Raw genomic sequence first — 24108 nt, 5'->3', positions numbered from 1 at the left:
CCAATAATTTGAAGTATCCCCTTCCTTGTGTCTTTAGGATTGTCTTATCCTAAACCCTACGTCTTCTTATTTCAAAAATCATACACTTTAGGGGGAGGGGGGAAATGGTTGCACAGAAAAAGTAAATATCAACTGGGATTTTATCAAGTTCATATGACCCTACTGTCAGTTATATGTGTGTTTAATTTAAAAAGTATGATTATTTATTAAATGCAATTTGACACAAATCTTTTTAAAAATGGGGTTCATGGGGGATTAATAATGAAGAATGTTTTTCGGTGACAAGATCGTGTACCATCGCCAGTAATAAAATAGTTCTCTATGTCTTTGCCTCTAGATGGCACTGATTTTATATTTGCCCATGATTTTTAAGCTCTTCAGTTTGGAATAATAAAGGCTGTTCTTTTCTGGCTGCCACTGTGTCTGTGTTCACTTGTTTTTACTTCGCTGTCAGCAAAACACAGAATTGGGAACCTGTTTTAGTTCCTGTGAGAGTCCAGCCATCACCAAATCATTGGTGAGTGATCTGGAATTTGCTGATGAATTTGTAAGGAAGAGAGCATTTGTATCATGTAACCTATAATGAAATCATTCTGAAAAATATTTAATGGATCTGTATTTTCTTCAAGTTCCTTTTCCTGTTGTCGGTGGGCAGTTGTCCTGAGCCATTCCTCCAGGTGGAACTTTGCTGTCTGGTACCCGCTTCTCAGAGCCAGGATATTCCAAAATCCTTTTAAAAAATCCCTTTTGTCATACTTGTCATATGGAGTTATCTAGCAGGTATCTTGTATTCCGTGGGCCCGTTTGGGTTTTCACTTCTCCGTCATATCTGTTTATTGTTGCCCTCCCCTGGCATCCACGAATGTCAAAGACTCGCTTTACTTTTTACTCAGAGAGTAACATTTTTTCCTTCTTAATTAAGCTGCTAAACTTTTCTGCCAGATCCTTTCGAATAGAATTATACAGCTAAATTAAACAGTTAAAAAATATCAGCTTGCAGAAATATTTTATGACTTTGGACATAGTTTCATTCTTGAACAATGCAAAAATTCCTTGTAGTTTGAAAATGTTACATCAGCTGACCACAGTGTTATTTGAGTACTGCTGTTGAGTTCTCCAAGCTGCTACGGTTCCTCCTCTCCTCCCTCCCTGTCTTCTCTCTCATGTCCTCTCTCTCTCCTCTTCATTAAAATGCTGGTTGGCACAGCCTGGACTCTTAGTTATGACCTCCTTTCTTTCATGTCCTCAATCTGCTACTTAAACGATTTTGTTTGGCTGCATTACCCAGCAAGATTTTTCTATTAGCATTCTCTTGGATCATCTCTTCACTGCTCATGTCACCTGTACTTGCGTTTGGTATTGTGCAGAGCAAGAATGCCCTGTGGTGTATCCCATCAGACTTTACCTTTTTGGTCTATTACCTCAGGCAAAGATTGACTTATGAAGCTAGTATTAGTGAAATTGGTGATATGGTAGTGGCTAACTGACTTACCACCTGCTTGAAAATTTCAAATGCAGTTAAAGTGACTTTATTATATTTGTCTTAATGTTACAATGCAAAAATGCCTTGTAGTTTGAAAATGTTACATCTGTTTCTGATGTTCCTCTGTGAAACAGAGCTTTCTGAATTCTGCTCCTACTACAGTGTTTTGTTTTGTTTTGTTGTTGTTGTTGTTTGTTTTTGTTTGTTTGTTTGTTTCTTGAGACAGGGTGTCTCTCTGTCACCCAAGCTGGAATGCAGTAGCACGATCTTGGCTCACTGCAAACTCCGCCTCCTGGGTTCAAGCAGTTCTCTTGCCTCAGCCCCCCGAGTAGCTGGGATTACAGGCACGCGCCACCACGCCAGGCTAATTTTGTATTTTTAGTAGAGATGGGGTTGCACCATGTTGGCCAGGCTGGTCTTGAACTCCTGGCCTCAAGAGATCCACCCATGTTGGCCTCCCAAAGTGCTGGGATTACAGGTGTGAGCCGCCACACCCAGCCTCTACTACAGTTTTTTGTTCCAGTACTTACCTTGCTTGTTCAGGTTATTCAGAAAGTGAATACTTTTGCTTTCTTTCCCTGTGATATTAGGCCAGTTTTCAAGCCCATGCTTGGCCCCAGACACCTCAGGGAGGAACAGTAGGTAGAATTATTTCATCAGCATTAGGATTAAGTAGGAAAACAATGAGTATGTATTCTTTTGCATCCCACATGCTAAAAATATCCTTACTCAGTACCCTTGAGGGATCCTGCCTTTTATGAGTCCCCAGCTAATCACAGGGACTACTCAAGTCCTACTGTTACTTCAAGGATTATTTTGATTATTTTCTATGACACATCATCTTTCAGAATTTTATAAACTGAACAACAGTATCACAAACCAGTGTCTTTTCTGTGTGAAGGCTTTCTTGTGAACAACTCCTGGGTCTGAGCAAAATTTCTTTCCCTTACCATGTATATGAGGAACATTTATTTGGTCACTTCTCAAACATATTATGCCTACATTTCTTCTGCTGTTTCTCTTTCGTTCTCTTCCATTCCCTTAGTTTAAGAGGAAAGGGGCTGAGATAACCAGTGTCAAGCCCTGGTGTCATAATAGCTGCCCCAGGTATGGCCCCTTTCCCGTACTCCATGTTGCCTTTGGGAGTTCACATGGCCTCTAACCACACAATGCCTTCTTGTGAGTAATGAGGAACATGATCATAGCTTACATTTTTTTCAAAGCAGTCCTCCTAGAATAACCCAAGAAACTGTTTGCGTTGATGCAATTGCATGTATGCTAAGTGCATTTTAAAGGCAGACCTGAATGTATCACTTTTTGAGAAATATATTAGTCCTTGTTCAATAAGAATGATTTAATTAGGGTAAACCATCATTATTTTATTCAGGGAGCCTAAAGCAGTAGAAGTACATGGAACCACTGCAGCTCAGCTCTGTTCATGGGTGTTTTATGTCCAGTTCTAAATCCTATTCTTCTGACCCTATTGGCCCTTTTAATACTGAAGCTGAAGAGAGTGATAATGTATATTCTGTCATGGAAATAACCACGGAGCCTGGAAGCTGGGGTCATGACTCAGAGATTTTGGGTTGAATTCAGGCCCCACCATTTACTATATCACGGTATGTGTTATTTAACCTCGCTAAGCCTCAGGGTTCTTAGTTGAGAAATGGGGAAATAATGAGAATTGTGAAGATGAAAGGAAACCATATAGTATCTAAGATAAGCACGCAGCAAGGTAGCAAATGTACTAAATGGCGTGGAACTACTAACCGTTAGTACTGCAAGTGGCAGTGAAGTGTGTAACAGGGTCATGTTATCAGTCACAGCAACTCAGAGTCAGGATAGATAAGTGTTTAGCATTAATTTGTAAGGCAGATGGTATAGATGAAATTGGTGGTCAATGGTTATTTTTGTAATGACTGGTATGAAAATGACTACTTTGGGAGCCACAGACCAGTCCTCAATATTTCCTTGAAAATCTGTTATCATCCAAGCCCATTTTCACTTTGCCACTTCTAGGATTTTGCGTAGATGCAGATTCTTCTTCTGACCGTTTTCTTTTTTATATGCTCCTTAAATATGTATTTAAAATCTAGACCTTTTGGAAGAATCTTGCTGGCTTTCCAAATTTTAAATTTAATAGGCTTTTACAATCTACTTTTATTCTTAAATCTGATGAGAAGTAATTCCTTGCTCATTAATTCCTCAATAGTTCTGGACTACTTTCTGTGGCTTTTGTAAGCAACTGTAGTTGGGGTTGAATTTGTGTTCTGGGTCATTTGGATTTGCACAAGGACAGTTAGGAAAATAGAGAAACACAAGCAGTCCTTGTGGAAAAATAAATTATACAGACTGTTGTGTGCAATTAATGCAAATTAATTTAATTTCAATACTGTGGTATCTCCCACACATAAAGCTAAATGATAGGCAGACACTTAATGGTCCCTGGCGTCAAGGGTGAGATTGGTCCTGGCTTGATGTCTAATTGGCTGAGTGATCTTATCCTCTCTGGATCTTTACCTTTCTGAGTTTCCTCTCCTTGTATGGCGTGGGTTAATGCACTACAATCTCTTCTAGCTCCAGTGTTATATTTCCATTAGAAATAATCTCTGCCTTTGATTAGATAGTCTTGTTCTTCTGTGTTGTGTTGTGCACATGGCCTTATGAACTGCTGCTTTTCCTTATTTCAGAGTTTTGAAAACTTTAGTGTGTGTTACAGTTATGTTTTGGTCATACTCATATAGTGCCTGTATGATTAGATCTTAATACTTTTCTAAAAATAGCCTTAAAGTGACTGACCTCTTTTGCTTAGCGCTATACTAAGCTATAGGACCTGTGATCATGGGTTTGATAGGAGAGTTATATATTTTTCTAGTACACATTGAAAGTATTATGTAGTTATTAAAATGAAGTACTTAGCCCACCTGCTCTCTCAGCTACTTAGGAGGCTTAAGTGGGAGGATTGCTTGAGCCTAGGATGACCAGAATGACCACACTGGACTGAAGATTAAGCTTTAAGACCAGCCTGAGCAACATAGCAAAACCCTATCTCTAAGATATATATATATATATATATAAAATATTGATTTTAAATATCTTAAAATATTTTTAAAATTTATTAAAATATATGTAAAGTAAATTTTCAAAATGGAATGTGTGCTGCATTTTGGGATTTATCAGTGGGTTTTAGATTTATTGCTTCAACCATTCCCATCTGCCCCTAATATTTTTCATATGTACCTACATGGACACACGAGTATTTCTGATTGATCTATTGAAACTAGCTTGGCTGCAATAAATAATTGAATCCTGTAGTGCTCAGGTGGAATCCCAGGATGATTATATGCTAACCATGGAATCCTGGAAAAGATACTCCCAAAGATTTGGATTCCATGTGTGTAAAGGAGTGGAGGTTGTGGTGTCAGTGGCAGCAGTGGAGGGTCTTGGAGTGACGATGGAGTGGCTCATGTAGAAGATGACAAGTGCTTTGGCTGGGCGCGGTGGCTCATGCCTGTAATCCCAGCTCTTTGGGAGGCCAAGGTGGGCGGATCACAAGGTCAAGAGATTGAGACCATCCTGGCCAACATGGTGAAACCCCATCTCTACTAAATATACAAAAAACATTAGCTGGGCGTGGTGGTGCATGCCTGTAGTCCCAGCTACTTGGGAGGCTGAGGCAGGAAAATGGCATGAACCAGGAGGCAGAGCTTGCAGTGACATCTTGCATTGCACTCCAGCCTGACGACAGAGCAAGACTCCGCCTAAAATAAAATAAAAAAAAAAGGCAAGAAGATGACAAGTGCTTTTAAAATAATAATCCAGTTTACCAGTGTGAGGTATAATTAGTACTATCACGCAATCATGTGTTGTTTGGAGAAAGGCACCCTTTTCCTCTCTGACTGTGGGTATTAGAGCTGTCCTCCTTGCGGGAGGACGGGGAACTGCTGAGATGCTCATTGGTCATCTCCTCCGTGATGTTTGTTTAGTGTGTGGATGGAAGGGGCAGAATGAATGAGACGTCTCGAGCATCCTGTTATGCATTCGGACTGAAAATATGTTGGCTTTAGTTTTTATTGCCAGGAATGGTCATGGCCACATTGGACTGAAGCTTAAGGCTCTGACTTCCTAAATCATCAAGTATTTCTCCTTGGCTTGAGCAGAAATTTGAGAGAAGAGTTTCTTTTTCTCTGGTAACTACATAATGACATTACTGTCAAAAAGAGGGCTATTTAAGCTTCAGAATGAGGAGGAGCATAAAGCTGAAATATATGTATGTGTGTATGTATACATATACCACACAGTCCTGCACCGCAAAACCTTTCAATTTTAGTATATATGCTGCCGAGGCGGGCACGACTGCAAGACATTTCAGTTAATGGCAGACCCCCTGTGTGACAATGGTCCCACAAGACTATAATGGAGCTGAAAAATTCCTGTCACCTAGTGATATCTGTTACAGTTGCCTGCAGTATTCAGTATGGTAACATGCTGTTATAGATTTGTAGACTAGGCACAATAGGCTGTACTTCATAGCCTAGGTGTGCGTAGTGGGCTATACCACCTAGGTTTGTGTGACTACACTCCCTGGTGTTCGCTCACTGACAAAATTGCCTAATGAAGCATTTTTCAGATTGTATCCTCCTCATTAAGTGACACATGCTTGTGTGTGTACATATATGTATATATAAATATTACAGTAAAACTATGGAGGTTTTATTACTCAGGTTTTATAATCTAAGTACCTAATTAGAAAATGTCGAACTGGGTGATATCTCATGGAAACTCTGCTGTTTTTCTTGTACCTTCTGTAAGTGACATGGAGTAGGGGCTGTTTGTTTTCTCTTCCACATGTCACTTTGAAACATCTGTGTTGTTAGGAAAGGACAGTGTTTTTTTTAAAAAAAATTTGGTGTCCTTAAATAACTGCAATATAAAAAGATTTTTTTTCTTGATGCTCATTAACTTTTGACATCACACTCATTTTGCCATTTGAAGTGGTATAGAAACCATATTCTATTGTCTAAAAAAGGATGATCTGCGTCTTTTGAAAGAGGGTAGGGCTATCACCTTGTGGGCCCTCTTTTTTTTTTTGTTTGCCTTTTCTTAGTTTAGCCAGGCTTATTCTTCAAGTCCCTGCTCTAGTTCCCTTTTCTAGTTGAATGACCATCAACACCGCTGATTGGTTTTGAGACAGAGTCTCGCTCTGTCACCCAGGCTGGAGTGCAGTGTTGTGATCTTGGCTCGCTTCAACCTCTGCCTCATAGGTTCAAGCGATCCTCCTGCCTCAGCCTTCTGAGTAGCTGGGATTACAGGTGTGCACCACCACACTGGGCTAATTTTTGTATTTTTAGTAGAGACAGGGTCTCACCATGTTGGCCAGGCTGGTCTTGAGCTCCTGACCTCAAGGGATCCACCCGCCTCGGCCTCTGAAAGTGCTGGGATTACAGGTGTGAGCCACTGTGCCTGGCCACTGATTGGTTTTTAATGTATAATTGCAAGTAAATACTTCCTTTTATTACCAAACTAGATCAGGTAACAAAATTTTCACTTTCCTGGATATAAAAGTTATTCTTTGGAACCTGGGTCTTTCTGGCCCTGATCAGTTATTTATATTTTTGTTTAGTAGGGATGACACTTGCTACCTGGAGCCCCATTTTGACCAAGAACACCTCATTTTTCTCTGTACAATTACCAGAGAAATGTTCCCCCCATTTCATGTTATTAGTTCTCCTCTCCTTATTCCCCACTAATTACCGTGTTCTGGGAGTAGTTTCCATCTCAGGAACAAACAGCTTTATCTTCATTTGTAGGAATATCAAAACACTATGTGCTTATAATAATTTTGGGGTTGGCCACTGGTTTCTAGCATTAGGAGACACTGACGTTTGAATCCTTTCCTATTCCCCTTTTTTATCCTTCTAGTAACATTTATTGTTTTCTCCACAACTTCAAATGTAATCTTACTTATTGAGGAAATGTATAAAATAATAAAAGCACCGAGAAGAAAAAAAATTATGGGCAATCAGACCACCTAGTGGTGATAAATGTTTTTAATGTTATGGTTTTGTTTTAAATCTTGAATTTTAATGTTAATGTCATAGCCCACTGACATTCTAGTATTCTATTAGAATAATTTTATTTCATATATAACTGTTCTTTAAAGAAAATTGTTATTGCTTGCTAATTTAATCTGTTGTATTTGCTAAATTCATTGTTCTTAAAGAAGAATAATGTTCATGAAACCTGGAATTCATATAAACTGTTTCCCAAGAGCTCCATGTTACATGTATATTATGTTTAAAAGGTACTGAGAGATTTTTAAAAACAGATTATAGTAATTAAAGGCCATTTTTATCTTTCAGTTAATTTCCTCAGGGGAAATAAATTCCAGTGATGCTAGTTGCTCAAATATTGTTAGAGTTGTGTTTAATTTCACCATTATATATTGTCCTTGATACTCAGGCTTCATCACTTCAGAGATTTGTTTTTTGCATACAGTAAAAAATCATTTGGATACAAGGCTGGAATTTTGGGTTGTCAAGCAGAGTAGTAATATTTTTTTGATTAAGAACAAGGTATAAAAGTATAAGGATTTTTCACCCCCTGGGAGATTTACAATCTGATTCTGAAAGCAGTTTATGAAATCAAGTTCCGGAAACTTCTACTTCTATCACAGACTAGATATGCTGGCTAAAAATACCCCAACTATACTCCACATAAAATAATTTTGTTACAATTTTTAGGCTCACTGAAAGTGAGAGAACTTCCCAAGGGAGAGGGGAAATAATGGAAGGAACTGAGTGCCAGGAGCAATGAGCTCACATGAAGTGTGTGGAGGTGCTGCAACTGCTGTCAGCAGCAGGGCAGCTGGGAGAGCAGGCCTTGTGGTAGTGGCAAGATGGGGAAGTCAAACCTGCACCCCTCCCCTTCGCCTCTTCAAGAGAGCTACATTGGTTCCAGGGCTGTTGGTGCCTTGGCTACACACGGTCTTTAAAGGCAAGTGTCCCCAACCTAGGCCCTCACGGTTCCCCCTGATTGATATCATCCAGCCTAAGATCAGAAAACACAAACTATCCTGTGTGAAAATCAGCAGAAGTCACACCCAGTTGCTTCAGCTATTTGAATTCCTTGGCGCAAATTATAAAATAACTGTGGGAAATCTTTAAAGAAGTAGAAAATACAATCTCAAATATGTGTAAGTAATAAAAATGGTTTTTAACAAAAGATCATACATGAGTTATTAATCAATGAGAAGACATGGGGGAAATGTATGTGCATAATACTAATGAAGGAAGACAAGCCGAAAAGGCGGCATACTCTGTGTTTCCCACTATATGATGTTCTGGAAAACACAAAGCTAGGGAGACAGTGAAAAAATCAGTGGTTATCAGGGGCCAGTGGGGAGAGAGTGATGAATTGGCTGAGTGTAGAAGATTTTTAGGGCACTGAAAACACTGTGTGATACTATAATGGTGGATATATGTTCTACATTTGTTTAAACCCATAGAATGGACAACTCCAACAGTGAGCCCTAAGGTAAACTAAGGACTGTGGGTGATTATAATGTGTCAGTGTAAGTCCATCTAGGATAACAGGTGTACCACTCTGGTGGAGGATGTTGATAGTGGAGAAAGCTGCGTGTGTGGAGGGGGAATTATATGGGATGTCTCCGTACCTTCCTCTCAGTTTTGCTGTGAACCTAAAACTGCTCTTAAAAAATGTCTTTAAAAAAAGAGACTATACTGATTTGAGAAAGAACTAAATAGAACATGTAAAATTGAAAAATGTGTTTGCTTAAATTAAAAAACTTGTCCTTTTTCTGGACTAGAATTCAATCTAGGATTACATGTTATATTTTTCATGTGTCCATCTGCTTTATTAAATTGGGTTAGTTACTCAGTCTTTCTTTGTTTATCATGACTTTGATGTTTGAAGGGTACTGGCCATATATTTTGTGGAATGTTTCTCAACTTGACGTAATTTGGTATTTTCTCATGGTGAAATTCATATTCTACATTTTTGACAAAAACGTCATGGAAATTTTGTTGTGCCCTTAGTGCGTTATATCATGAGGAACGTAGTGTTGATATGTTGACTTTGATCACTTGGTAAATGTGGCATCTATTAGGATTCTCTGCTATTATTATTTTCCCCTTTGTAGTTAGTAAGTGTTTGCAGGAAGATACTTTGAGACTGTGTAAATAGTTCTCATAATATTTTGCCCTGCTAACTTTGGATTCCATTGATAATTTTTGCCTGAAATTATTGTGGTGTTTGTCAAATGGTTATTTTCTTTCTAATTTATTCTAAAGGTATTAATTAGAATTTTACTATAAGGAAGACCTTTACCTTCTCTCCCATACATTTATTTAATTATTTATATCAGTATGACTTCATGTGTATTTGGTTACTGTATGGGTTATAATCTATTACCAAAATGATTTATTCTTTTCCTGAAATTTACCCAGATTTGGTCTTTGGGGGCCCCCTCAGGTAGTCTTCTTTGTCCTCTGACATGTTGTCATCATTTTTTGCCCCCATGAGATATCCCAGATTCATTTTTTGCTTTCTCCACCCCAGCCCTGGAATCAGTCACTTCTTTTAGAAACTTTGCTCCTTTTTTATTAAAGAATGGTATATAGAAGCCTAGACCTGAGTGTGCTTACTGCCCTAGGGATATCATGACTTGTAGGCCCCCTCCAGTGACAGAGCTAGGAAATATATGTGCCTACTTCTATTTCTGTATTGATGTATCTGCATATGTGTGACAAAACATGAATTCATATGGGTACCTCCAATCTGAGCCAGCACCGCATGGCTCATTCTAGCCCTCCCCATTGCCTTTGACAGTGACAGTGAGAAACCTGGTTCTTCTTACTCATGATATATTTACTTTCTTGTTCAGTCCTGGAATGAACATAAGGTAGTTTCATAATTGTTAACACATACCTCTGTGGAAACAATTTGCTAACTAGTTTACAATATTTGCTATGGTTACTTTATTTTTCACCATAGAATATTTAAAATATTGTTTTTGAAAGTTATTTTGGTTAATTCTTTTCTTCTCCACTCTCTTTAAGTGGCTGTCATTTATTTAGAATAAACTTCTGTCCATCATTACTGTTTGTATTCCATTTGGGTTCTTCCCACCTCTGGGTAGATTTTATATTTATTATTATTTTTATTATTATTATTGAGATGGAGTCTCCTTTTGTTGCCCAGGTTGGAGTACAGTAGTGTGATCTCGGCTCACTGCATCTCCTGCCTCCCAGGTTCAAGTGCTTCTCTTGTCTCAGCCTCCCAAGTAGCTGGGACCACAGGCGTGCGCCACCACGCCTGGCTAATTTTTGTATTTTTTGATAGAGACGGGGTTTTGCCATGTTGGCCAGGCTGGTCTCGAACTCCTGACCTCAAGTGATCCTCCTGCCTTGGCCTCCCAAAGTGCTGGGATTACAGGTGTGAGCCAGGATTGTATTTTTAATGTTTTGTGTAGATAAAATATTAACGTCCTTCTAAAACTCCAAACTATAAAACAAGGTTGACTTAAAGGTCATGACCCCCACTCTGCCATTCATTATACTCTATTCCCATTCAACCATCTTTTCCATCCTGTTTTTACCCACCTCTCTGTAGGTGATTTATTTCTGTTATTTCTAGCTTATCCTTCCTTTTTGTCACAAATGGGATGATTCATGTATGTTTTATTATTTCTTACGTGAAAGGTAGCAAGTAATATATGCTCTCTTGCACTTTGCCTTTTTTACTTACCAGTGTATCTTGAAAATCATTCCATATCAGTTCAGAGAGACCTTGCTCGTTCTGTATTACACCTGTAAAAGTATTCTATTGTATATATAGACCACAGTTTATTTAACATCTTTACAATGTAAGACTTAAAAAAAAAATGGTGCAGCTACGAACAATACAACAATGAAAATTTTGTGCATATGTATTAATGTTGGAAGTATGTTTTCAGGGTAAGTACCTGGAAATGGAAGGACTGGGTCAAGAGATCAACAAATGTGTAGTTTTGTTGGGTATTGTCAAATTAATCTCCAGAAGGGTTCTACCAGTTTCCATTTTCACCAGCAAAGTATGACTGTACTTACTTTCCAAAGCCTCAACGTATTCAAAAGAATGTGTTGTCTAGCTTTTAAATTTTTGCCATTTTGATTGAAGTATTATGTCAGTGTTATTTTAATTTGCTTAATTTGCTCTTCTCTAAGTTTGAATTCCTTTTCATATGTTCAGGGGTCATTTTCATATCTTTTTTTTGGTGAATTGTCTGTTCTTTTCCCATTTTTCTCTTGAGTTTTTGGCCCTTTGTCAACTTTTAAAAGTTTCTTTACGATTGTGGTGTTACCTCTTTGTGGTGTATGTTTCCTGACTTTTGTTCCCCTTCTTTTTTTTTTTCTTTTTGTCAGTTTTCAGGTGGAAAGACTTTTATGTGTGTGTGTATATGTTGTTAATGATTTTTAGTTTTATTGTATTTTAATCAGAGAGTATAGTTTATTATTTCTTCTTTATGGAATATACTTATTTCTTTGTGACTTACTATGTGATCAGTTTTTGTTAATAGTCTCTGGGCCCTTGAAAATAAAATGTATTTTTAATTATGAAGGGAGTAAGTTTAATATGTGTGTGTGTGTGTGTGTAAAATACATGTATACATATTTATGTATACACACATGATTTCATTTCCTGATTATGTTTTTAGGTCTTTTATGTTGTTAATTTTGCACATTTGATCTTATACTAAGAATAGTGTATTAAAGTTTCCTATTATTAATATTAATGTGTTTCTATGTGTGTCTTTTGCATCCCCTATGGTTCTTTCTACATAAAGGTAATTATTGTCTTACTGATGTATAGCTATTCATAAGTATTATACCTTCATTGTGATTTGAAACAGCATTAATACAAGATCTTCTTTGTCTTGCTCAGTGCTTTTTTGCTTGAATTCTACTTTTTCTGATTTTAAAAATGCTACGCTTGCTTTTTTATTGTATCCATTTGCCTGTTTTATTCTGTCCATCCATTTGTTTTTAACAGTGTTTTAGGTGTATCTTTTGTATAGTTGAGTAATGCTTTGTGGCCAGATTTGTTTTTTTTAAGAGGTAAATTAAACCTGTTCACATTTATTGATAAGACTTTCACATTTATTGAGTTATTGATATATTTGATCTCAACTCTATCATATATTGTGGTGTTATGTATGTCATAACATGTTATATTTTATTTCTCTACAAAATATGTTTTATTATGCTTTTGAATTGAAATTTTTATTGCTCTTTAGAAAGGTTATATTTTTGTTTTAATGGTTGCTTTTATTCTTAAAACTTTTAAATTCCCTTATTCCTCATATTTAACTTTGTTCTGTCTAGTTTGTCGTAAAAGTATTCTTTAACTATTGCCTATGCAATAATTAATATATTCTACTTTCCTCTTTGCTTCTTTCTTTCATTATTTAGCTATGTTATTTCTACTTTGTCAGAACGTACAACTATTGGATAATAGTCTATCAATATAATCCCCAGCTTTTAGTCTGAAATCTACAATGTTTATGTATTAACATGTTCTCGATTTGTTTTGTGCTTAAATTTTCCTAGTTATTTATTACTTGAACAAGGCTCATGCTTTGGTAAATCCTTTAGAAAGAGCTCATTAATGTGACATTCGTTATGCTCTTGTGTGTTTCACGTTTTTTCTGTAGACTTGGTGCTTTAAGGACAGTATTGATGGATATAAACTTCTTGGTCCACATTTTTAAAAACTGAGTTGTTTGAAAATGTAGCTTCATTGTTGTCTTGTTTCTGTGTTGTTTTTGAAGAATCTGATGCCATTCTGATTGCTTTACCCCTCTACATTAGTTGATCTTCTTGCCTAGAGGTCTTGATGATTTTCCCCATTGTTTGTGAATGTGTCCTATATTTGATCCTTCCAGGTTCTTTTTCACAGGTACCTATTTTATCTGGTATTAGTTCTGCTGCATTGGTTTTTCTTCCCTCTTTAACGGACTCCAATTATATAAATGTAATTCCTTCTTTGCCTGTGTTCCATTTCTACCACTTTCTCTCTAATTCTTCTTTTTTTATTTTACCATCCTCCTTCTGGTTGTTTTTCTCCTTGTCTTCAGTGCCCCCTTATTAAATCTTGATTGAGTCCATTGTCCCTTGAATGCTTTGGAATTTAGACTTTGTTTCTGAGATGATTTTATTTATTTATTTATTTATTTTTTGAGTTAAATCAGTTATCTTTTCATTTTTTTCTCTCTTTTTGTTCTTAATTTTTGAGTTTCTGACTAAAGCAATTTATATCCTTATATGCTTGATTGAACATATGTAACTTAGTTTTTAAGTATTAGTTTATGTTTCTTTTTAGTGCTCTTTGGTTTTTTTGGGGGGGTGGGAGAAAAGTTAGATTTTCATTAGTTGAGCTCCTTTGAATTGACTTTCTGATTTTTGAGTACTAATTTTCTATATTTTTATTGAATTTATTTGTTGTTCCTTTTTGGTTGTGTAAAAGATTTATAGGCAGTACCATTCAGGCCATAGGCATGGGCAAGGACTTCATGACTAAAACACCAAAAGCAATGGTAACAAAAGCCAAAATTTACAAATGGGATCTAATTAAGCTAAAGAACTTCTGCACAGCAAAAGAAACTACCATCAGAGTGAACAAGCAACCTACAGAATGAGAGAAAATTTTTGCAATCTACCCATCTGACAAAGGGCTAATATCCAGAATCTACAAAGAACTTAAACAAATTTACAAGAAAAAAATCAAACAACCTCATCAAAAAATGGGCAAAGGATATGAACAGACACTTCTCAAAAGAAGACATTTATGCAGCCAATAGACACATGAAAAAATGCTCATCATCACTGGCCATCAGAGAAATGCAAATCAAAACCACAATGAGATACCATCTCACACCAGTTAGAATGGCGATCATTAAAAAGTCAGGAAACAACAGGTGCTGGAGAGGATGTGGAGAAATAGAAACACTTTTACACTGTTGGTGGGAGTATAAACTAGTTCAACCATTGTGGAAGACAGTGTGGTGATTCCTCAAGGATCTAGAACTAGAAATACCATTTGACCTAGCCATCCCATTACTGGGCATATACCCAAAGGATTATAAATCATGCTGCTCTAAAGACACATGCACACATATGTTTATTGCCAACACTATTCACAATAGCAAAGACTTGGAACCAATCCAAATGTCCATCAATGACAGACTGGATTAAGAAAATGTGGCATATATACACCATGGAATACTATGCAGCCATCAAAAAGGATGAGTGCATGTCCTTTGTAGGAACATGGATGAAGCTGGAAACCATCATTCTCAGCAAACTGTCCCAAGGACAGAAAACCAAACACCACATGTTCTCACTCATAGGTAGGAATTGAACAATGAGAACACTTGAACACAGGGTGGGGAACATCATACACTGGGGCCTGTTGTGTGGTGGGGGAGGGAGGAGGAATAGCATTAGGAGATATACCTAATGTAAATGACGAGTTAACAGGTGCAGGACACCAACATGGCACATGTATACATATGTAACAAACCTGCACGTTATGCTCATGTACCCTAGAACTTAAAGTATTTAAAAAAAAAAAAAAAAAAAAAAAAGACTTCCTTAGTCTCTGGTGCCCTCTTCTGTTAGTGTAGCAATGCACACTTTAGTGGTTCATTTATTTATTTTTGGTATGGGTTAGAGAATGGCTTTGTAAATCCTCTAATGTTTTAGTTGTGCTTTATCTTTGGCAACCTTGAATTTTCCTTTTTGCGTCTTTTTTATGTTCCTCTCGATTGAACAGGTTGTCTTTCACTTTATATTAACTCCTTTCTCTTCCATTGTAACTATGCTTTTGGAGGCCTGTCACTTCATATTGGGCATGCTTTTATACCACTTTTCTGTAGTCCCTGCTCAGGCCTACTGGGACACTTTTTAAAGGATTTTCACACTTAGTGTAACTTACACTTTCTGGGTTTTTAAGGTCAACCTTAGCACCTCACTCATTCTCCTCTCTTTCTCTTATTTTTTCCAGCTTGCTCTTGCTTACTTTAAAGCCTTATCAGTGGGTAGGAGTGTAACAGTTCTGTCCCTAGGTTTTAGCTGGCCTTCCTTCCTTCCTTCCTTCCTTCCTTCCTTCCTTCCTTCCTTCCTTCCTTCCTTCCCTCCCTCCCTCCCTCCCTCCCTCCCTCCCTCCCTCCCTCCCTCCTTCCTTCCTTCCTTCCTTCCTGTCTGCCAACGGCATTGTGTTCAGTAGTTTTATTTGTTCTTCTTGTTGCTCTAAATTATTTTTAGAGGAAGCATTGACAGCTGTCATTGTCTTTTGTCCTCACAAGAATAATTTGAGGCCTAGGAGATTAGAATATTTTTCTGAAAATGGTTTTGTCTAATTTTGCTGGCGCATTAGAGGAAGTGTGTCTGGGATTGCCTTAGTTCATCTTCTTAGCCCAAGGCTCCCTCTATTGTGCAGAAAATGTGACATCTGACTTCAAGTCTGCGCAAGGACTGGTTTACTTTTGTGCTCATCCTCATCAGGGGGATGAGTCTTTTAGGGACTCCAGCACCCCAGCTTGGTTCCACAGCAAAGCTTTCCCTTTAGTCTCACTTCCATGGTAAGTTGTTATATACCCCACGTTCAGGTTTTCAGTTGATAGGTTAGATAGGCAGATATTCTTAACACTTCTCTCTGGCTTTGTGTTTACTTTATTATTTATTTTTAAATTTTTTACCCCTGGCTTCATGCTTCCTATAGAGTTCAGTCACACCTCTCTATCTCGTTTTTACTTCTTTAATGCTTTTAAGAATTTCTGTATTTTTTCAGTAGCATTTATCGGGAAGTTTGGTTCTAATTATCCAAACCAATATTACTAGAAATGGCAGCTGATTCATTCTTTTATGAAAATATTTTTTAAGTTTGATTATGCAACTCTGAGTGGGAAGAATGGTACATTCATTTGCTCAGTTATCTGTTTTGAGCCAATCTTCTACCAAGTAAAGACCTGCTATGTCACTGACCAGAAAGTTAGTTTATTTCAGTGGTAAAGCAACTTATGACTGATGATAGCTGTGGTTAATAATCATGATATGAGGAAAACTTATTTAGCCATTGGAATGCACCAGGTACTCTGTATTTTTTATATATTATTTTGTTTGTAATAAAATCTACTAATTTACTATTATTACTCCCACTTTGTAGATGATGCCCTGAGGCTTGGCTACCATATCACTTGCCTAAGTTTACATGGATAGTAAGTGGCAGAAACGTTTCAGGCTCTGCCTTGAGCTTTGGAGATACAGGGCTAGCAAATTCCAGCTTGCTTTCTACCTTCATGGACCTTACAGGATTTATTTCCTCGACACTGTGGGATGGTCAGGGATGTAATTTTAGAGTATGAAAGGGATTCACTGGTATTTCCACTAGAATTGAGGACAATGTCTCTTGCTAGGAAATGACTATAAGTTCATGCAAATGAAAAACAGATTAGCAAAGATCAGAAGAATGTCTTAATTCTTTAAAGACCCTCCATACCATGTAGTGTAGTGCTTTCTTCAGAGCTGTGCCAAGTGAATGTTAATTTCATTCCATTTATTGACAAGACATAATGAGTCTTATACCCACATTATAACTTTTTAAAGTCAAAGATTCTTAGCAGAATTTTAAAGTTATCTGATATAGATGGGCCAGGATATTTTCTTTATTTATCCTTTCCTGTTGGTTTACAGTTATTTGCTGGTATAAAGGATGGAGACAGCCTGCAGCTCTTTGAACAAAGTTCTCGCTCTGCGCATAAACAAGAGACACACACCATGGAGGCCGTGAAGTTTGTAGAGTTTGATCTTAAGCAGACGCTTACCAGGCTCGTGGCACATCTTTTTGGAGACGGTAAGTCCTCAAACGCAGGTTGGGTGTCTTTTATCTGAAATCCTTGGGACAGAAGTGTTTTGGATTTGTTTTTGTTTTGTTTTGTTTTGTTTTTCAGATTTTGAAATTCTTTTTTTTTTTTTTTTCCCCGAGACAGAGTCTTGCTCTGTCGCCCAGGCTAGAGTGCAGTGGTGCAATCTCAGCTCACTGCAACCTCCACCTCCCGGGTTCAAGGAATTCTCCTGTCTCAGCCTCTGAGTAGCTGGGATTACGCCCGTCACCACACTTGGCTAATTTTTGTATTTTTAGTAGAGACAGGGTTTTACCATGTTGGCCAAGCTGGTCTCAAACTCCTGGCCTCATCATCCGCCCACCTCAGCCTCCCACAGTGTTGGGATTACAGGCGTGAGCCACTGCGCCTGGCCTGAAATTCTTGCGTATACATAATGAGATGTCTTGGGGATGGGAGCTAAGTCTGAACACGAAATTCATTTGTATTTCATATACACTTTATGCACATAGCCTGAAGGTAATTTGATACAATATTTTAAATAATTTCATGCATGAAACAAAGTTTTGACTGTGATTTGACTGAAAACTGTAGTGAGATCAGGTATGAAATATTTCACTTGTGGCTTCAGATTGACTCTCAGAAACTTTTAGCTAGAGAAAGAAAAATGCTTATAACCTTTGCTAAGAATGATAATGGATTGGGATCAATGTCATCAATGGAGTGAAAATATACAGGCTGATAGGAGTATATTATTATGTTATTACATGAGGATGTAATCAGTGGAGCAAGGTAATTTTTTGTTTTTTGAGACGGAGTCTCGCTCTGTCACCCAGGCTGGAGTGCAGTGGCATGATCTCGGCTCACTGCAAGCTCTGCTTCCTGCGTTCACGCCAGTCTCCTGCCTCAGCCTGAGTAGCTGGGACTACAGGCGCCCGCCACCAAGCCTGGCTAATTTTTGTATTTTTAATAGAGATGGGGTTTCACCATGTTAGCCAGGATGGTCTTGATCTCCTGACCTCATGGTCTGCCCACGTCGGCCTCCCAAAGTGCTGGGATTACAGGCGTGAGCCACCACGCCGGCCCAGTGGAGCTAGGTTCTTAACCATGTGAATGAACCAGTGGAAAACTTTACATATTGCCATACTGATTACCACTATCAACAGCAAAAATACTAACAGTATATTATTTCCTGCAGGAGGAACGATATTGTTACAATCTAGACCTCACTTAGTCACTTGCCTTTATTTTTCAAAAAATACTTGTTTTCAGTAATGCCACCTTCCCCCTCCAATTATTTTTAACTTAATTGACATATATTTTGTTTTTTTAAAGCACGATATAAAGAGAAGGTTAGTGGATTTTCTTAATTGTGACTATCTTTAAGAAATACTTATATTTCTTATCTGAGAAGACAGCTACCTACTGTAGTTAGGATTCTCCTTTACTGTCTTATTCTCATGAGATTTTTAAAAAATCAGTTTTGTTGAGGTATAATTAACATAAAGTAAGCTATACATATCAAAAGTATACATTTTGATAAGTTGACATACAATGAACTGAACATGAACGTACTTGCACAGTCTTACAAGTTTTGGCGTCTTGCAAGTTCATGCCATGAAGCTACCAGCAGAATCAATAGATGAACATCTTCATTGTCCCCGGCGGTTTCCTCCTGCTCATTGGCAGTCCTTCCCTTCTGCGCTTACCACATCTCACCCCAGGCAACATGTGATCTGCTTTCTGGTGCCATTAATTAGTTTGCATTTTTTAGGTTTATATAAATGGAATCTTAGAATATGTGCTCTTTTTTGTCTGGCTTGTTTTACTTAAAATAATTATGTTGAAATTCATCCATGTCATAGTGTATATCAGTAGTTGATTCCTTTTTATTGTTAATCAGTATTCCATTCCACGATTTGTTTATCCATACATTCATTGGTAGGTATCTGGGTAGTTTCTAGTTTTTTTGCTGTTATCAGCAAAGCGTCTATGATCATTCATGGATGAGTCTGTCTGGGTCCTAAGTTTTCACTCCTCATAAACGTAGGTATATGTTTAACTTGAAAAAAAAAAACAAACAAAAAAAACTGCTAAGCTATTTTCTGAAGTGGTTGCACTATTTCGATTCCCACCAGTAGTCTATGAAAATTCCAGTTGCTGTACATCTTCAGCAACACTTGATAGGGTTAGTCATTTTAATTGTAGCCATTCTAACAGGAGTCTAGTGGTATGTCAAATACATATTTGGCATTTATAAAGTATTCAATTCCATGATTTGTTTATGCATCCACTCACATTGATAGATATCTGGGTAGTTTCCAGTTTTTTGCTCTTACCAGTAAAGCATCGCTGAACATTCATGGATGATTCTTTCTGGGTCCTAAGTTTTTACTTCTCTTGAGTAAATACCCAAGAGGGAATGACTAGATCAAATAGTAGGTGTATGTTTAACTTAAAAAAACCAGCAAAACTGCTAAACTATTTCCTGAAGTGGTTGCACCATCTCAGTTCCTACCAGTGGTCTATGAAAATTCCAGTTGCTGTACATCTTCAGCAACACTTGATAAGGGTAGTCATTTTAATTGTAGCCATTCTAACAGGAGTCCCGTGGTATGTCAAATACACATTTGGCATTTATAAAGGACTCCTCCATATAAGCAAACAGAAATTGCAACTAAGAGAAAAATGGGTGAACATGAAGGTGGCAAATGATATATATAGAATGACTAATAAATATATGAAAAGATGCTTATCTTTATTAGTATTCAGGGCAAAACAAAAGAAAACCACCAGGAGCGTTTTCAAATGGGAAGTAATTTTTTCAATCTAACGTTTTGAATTGTTGACAAAGATGTAGAGAAATAGAGTGTAGCACAAAGTTCTGGCCTTAGTTAGGATTCATGGTCACCATTCTTCCAACTGGGACTTTAGTACTCACTATTCTTGATTCACCTCTATTTTTTCATACTCCAGATTTCCCCTACTTATGCCTGAACTCAAATATGTATTTAAAGAGAATCTTGTTGTAATTTATTAAGCCTCTCCTGCTCTGTTTAGCAAAGTTTGTTAGAATATCTTGACTGCCGTATTGCCAAATGCATAGTTCATGTAATATATAAGAAACCACTAGCTAATCCTGTATATTTTTAATATAGATATATTTTCAAAAAGTGTACATCAACTTCAAGGTAATGTTTTTCTAGGAAGTGGGAAATGGCTTTAGGGAGGGGTAGAAACCATGTTTCAAATGTATTTATAATGTTTTACTTTTTAAAAACTAAAGTTAAATATGACAAAATGTTATAGTTTGATAAAACTGGATAATGAGTATATGCGTGGTTGCTATTTTCTCTTCCTGTCTCTAGGTTTGATATATTTCATTAAAATGGCATAATAGTGAAATAGGTTTCAAATAGAAATTGCTGATGTGAAAAACCTATGATAACCAGCATCTCTTTGCTTTCATGATAAAAGAAAGGAATTGTAATATTTTAAACAGTTATATAATCTATTTAACACAAATACAGGGAGATGGGTTGTGCTGTTCAGGCCATTTTACAGGCAGGGTAAGGTAGAAGGGATTCTGGTATTTTAAGGAGATAGTGTTCTGTCTTTATAGAAAGATTCAGGCTCATCTGAATTTTTCTGTTGTCAAACTATGGAGAGAATTTTTTTAGCACCCTCCTTATTTATGTCATCCTACACATTTCTATGATCAAATGATTTGCTGTTGGTGCCACAGGCAAGGCGCCTCCTCCTGAACCCAGCCTGTGCTCCTGGAAGGCTCCTGGTGAGGCACATGCATACTGACACCTAGAGGAGAAGTGGGAATTAGCCTTGGGAAGGGATAAGCAAGGGGAGGGGCAGACGAATGGGGTGAAAAATGACAAAGTAGGTGACACAAGTACTCGTGGAGAGCAAGCATTATGCAGCACAATCTATGGAAAGAAGGAAAGAAGAGGCAAGGGGAAGAAAAATGATTGACAGCAGACTCTTATGACCGTGGAGAAACGGTAGTGTAGAATCAGAAAATTTAAAATGAAGCTCTTGTTCATCCCCTTACTCTGAAGTCCTGAACGGGTCACGTAGCATTTCAGATCTCAGTTTTCTAACTTTTAAAAGTTGCGATGATACTTACTTTACTTGAGAATAAAACAAGATAACGTGAAAGATGCCTTATAAGTAGAAAATATCAAATAAATGTGTAAATATGAACAAAGGGAAGGAGGAGGGAAGGGAAGGAAAGTTAAGACAAGACAGTAAAAGCAAGGAGCACATGAGGAAAGAGTAATACGATCAAAGAACAACAGTCGTGGTTGATTTGCCTTTATCACGTCTAAGGAAGCGAGAAGGAGCAGTGTACCACCAGACTGTGGCACCACAGCCTTACTGGTGCTGATAGTGGCTTTCATATCTGCACCAGCAGATATTTTTAAAAAATAAGCCATGTACTAGCCTCTGTATAGATTATGTAAGCTTTCCAAGGTGTTTCAGGATATATATCTCTCTGAAAATATGGTCCTAGACTTTCCTTTGTATTATTTTTTATATTCGTATTTGCGTAGGTTTCAAAACTAGATGGCAGGTTTCCTTACAAAAAACCATTTCTGCAATATATAACTTTTCTGACTGTGATGCCCGTCGTGACATGGTGGGCACGATCCTGGACAAGAATTAAGAATCTTAAATTTGGGCTGGGCGTGGTGGCTCACGCCTGTAATCCCAGCACTTTGGGAGGCTGAGGCGGGCGGATCACTAGCTCAGGAGATCGAGACCATCCTGGCTAACATGGTGAAACCTTGTCTCTACTAAAAGTACAAAAAATTAGCCAGGCATGGTGGCGGGCACCTGTAGTCCCAGCTACTCCGGAGCCTGAGGCAGGAGAATCGCTTGAAACTGGGAGGCGGAGGTTGCAGTGAGTTGAGATTGCGCCACTGCACTCCAGCCTGGATGACAGAGCGAGACTCCGTCTCCAAAAAAGAAAAAATAAAGAATCTTAAATGTTAGAATAGCAGTGAAGTTGTAGCTTCTTTCATTTAGGCATATGTTTCCTTTATTTTTTAAAAAATATTGTCAGCCTAGACTTTTGGTAGTCAGCTTTTATTACATATCGATGTTGCTATTTTATAAATGTTCAAATTTTTTGTCTGTAAGACTGAGTTGGCAGAATCATGGAATGGAATTAAAGTTTAAAAATTCACCTGCTTGGAGAATACACGTTGGTTCCCCTACACTAGAATCTATCTGGGAAGAAAGCCTTTTCTTTTTCTTCTTTCCTTTGAGCCATGGTCATTGTTAACCCCATCCACACGGTGGCCAGGCATCCTGAGAATGTTGAAAGGCACCTCATTCACATACCCTTGCCATGCCCTGGTGTATTTCTTCCGGGTGTGTTGCCATGAGCTGTTGTTGTAGGGGTGTGTGAGCTTGTCCCGGACTGTGTTTGCCGTGTTTGTGATGTCCGCCGTATTGCCTCTCGGGGGAGATGTGAAGTGGGAAGGTGACCGGAGCCCGGGCCCATCTGATGAACTAGAAGGGGTGAGTGGGTCTATATCACAGAACACAGACAGTGCTGTGTGCTTCCTTCATGCTCACACTGAATGTTAACAACTGTTTCAGGATTCTCAGCTGTTTCTTCTGAAATCTAGAGAAAAGTGCTTTGTTCGTTTTTGTGTTTTTTTTTTTTTTTTTTTTTGAGACGGAGTCTGTCATGCAAGCTGGAGTGCAGTGGCGCCATCTCAGTTCACTGCAACCTCCACCTCCTGGGTTCAAGCGATTCTCAAGCTTCAGCCTCCCGTGTAGCTGGGATTATAGGCGTGCAGCACCACACCTGGCTACTTTTTTGTATGTTGTATTTTTAGTAGAGATGGGTTTTCACCATGTTGGCCAGGCTGGTCTTGAACTACTGACTTCAGGTGATTCACCCACTTCGGACACCCAAAGTGCTGGGATTACAGGTGTGAGCCACCGTGCCTGACCACCTTGTTCTATTTCAGGCATTTCAGAAACACTATTTAGTTATGGGTTTTGGGTTCTTGCTGTTGGTTGGTTTATTAAGTAATTTTGCTAGCTTCTGAAAAACATCTTGGTAAACCTATCTAGGTGCCATCAACCCGGATTAAATTTAGATTAATAATAGCAATAATAATGGTGATAATGGTAACAATAGAGATAATAGTAGCAGTGTGAAACCCTGTGCTAAGCATGTTGACAAGGAGTTTTTTTCTTTTGACCTGCATCTATGATACGGGTGTTACAATCTCCGTTTTTCAGATGACGGAACCTAGACACAGAGAAATAAAGTGCCACGTAAAAATCACAGGGCTGGTAAGTATTTGAGGCAGTTGGAGCCCCCAGTCTGACTTCTACGGCCATACCAGAAGTTAGCTTTTTGATAAGATACAAAGAAATCTTATTAGTAATATTTCAGAGACTGTGAGGCCTACAAAAGCCACAATGTCATCCCCCCCAAAAAACAAAACAAAACAAAAATCCCCTCAGGGACAGGCGCAATGGCTCACGCCTGTAGTCCCAGCTACTTAGGAGGCTGAGGCAGGAGGATTGCTTAAGCCCAGGAGTCCAAGGCTGCAGGGAGACATGATCATGCTACTGTACTCCAACCTGGGCAATAGACTGAGATCCTGTCTCTTTTAAAAAGAAAAAAAAAATGACCTCTCTCTAGGTGCTGCCTCCGACTCTTTCCTTTACCTTCTCTCCCCAT

At 38.1% G+C, this 24108-nt stretch overlaps 1 protein-coding gene across 6 annotated transcripts in view; it reads left to right on the top strand.

Annotated features, from left to right (window-relative positions):
- FARS2 (phenylalanyl-tRNA synthetase 2, mitochondrial) overlaps window positions 1-24108 on the top strand; it is a 516796-nt gene that overhangs the window by 138747 nt on the left and 353941 nt on the right. For all 6 annotated transcript variants that reach the window (XM_015449928.4, XM_065544477.2, XM_045389943.3 and 3 more), the window contains one exon: window positions 17236-17395. In XM_015449928.4, the coding sequence (XP_015305414.3) occupies window positions 17236-17395 (160 nt within the window). The remainder of the gene's footprint in view (window positions 1-17235; window positions 17396-24108) is intronic.

The sequence above is a fragment of the Macaca fascicularis genome, chromosome 4 (assembly GCF_037993035.2).
Source record: "Macaca fascicularis isolate 582-1 chromosome 4, T2T-MFA8v1.1".
Lineage (NCBI taxonomy): Eukaryota > Metazoa > Chordata > Mammalia > Primates > Cercopithecidae > Macaca > Macaca fascicularis.
The sequence above is the reverse complement of the archived record's forward strand: the minus strand, read 5'-3'. Positions and strand labels throughout refer to the sequence as shown.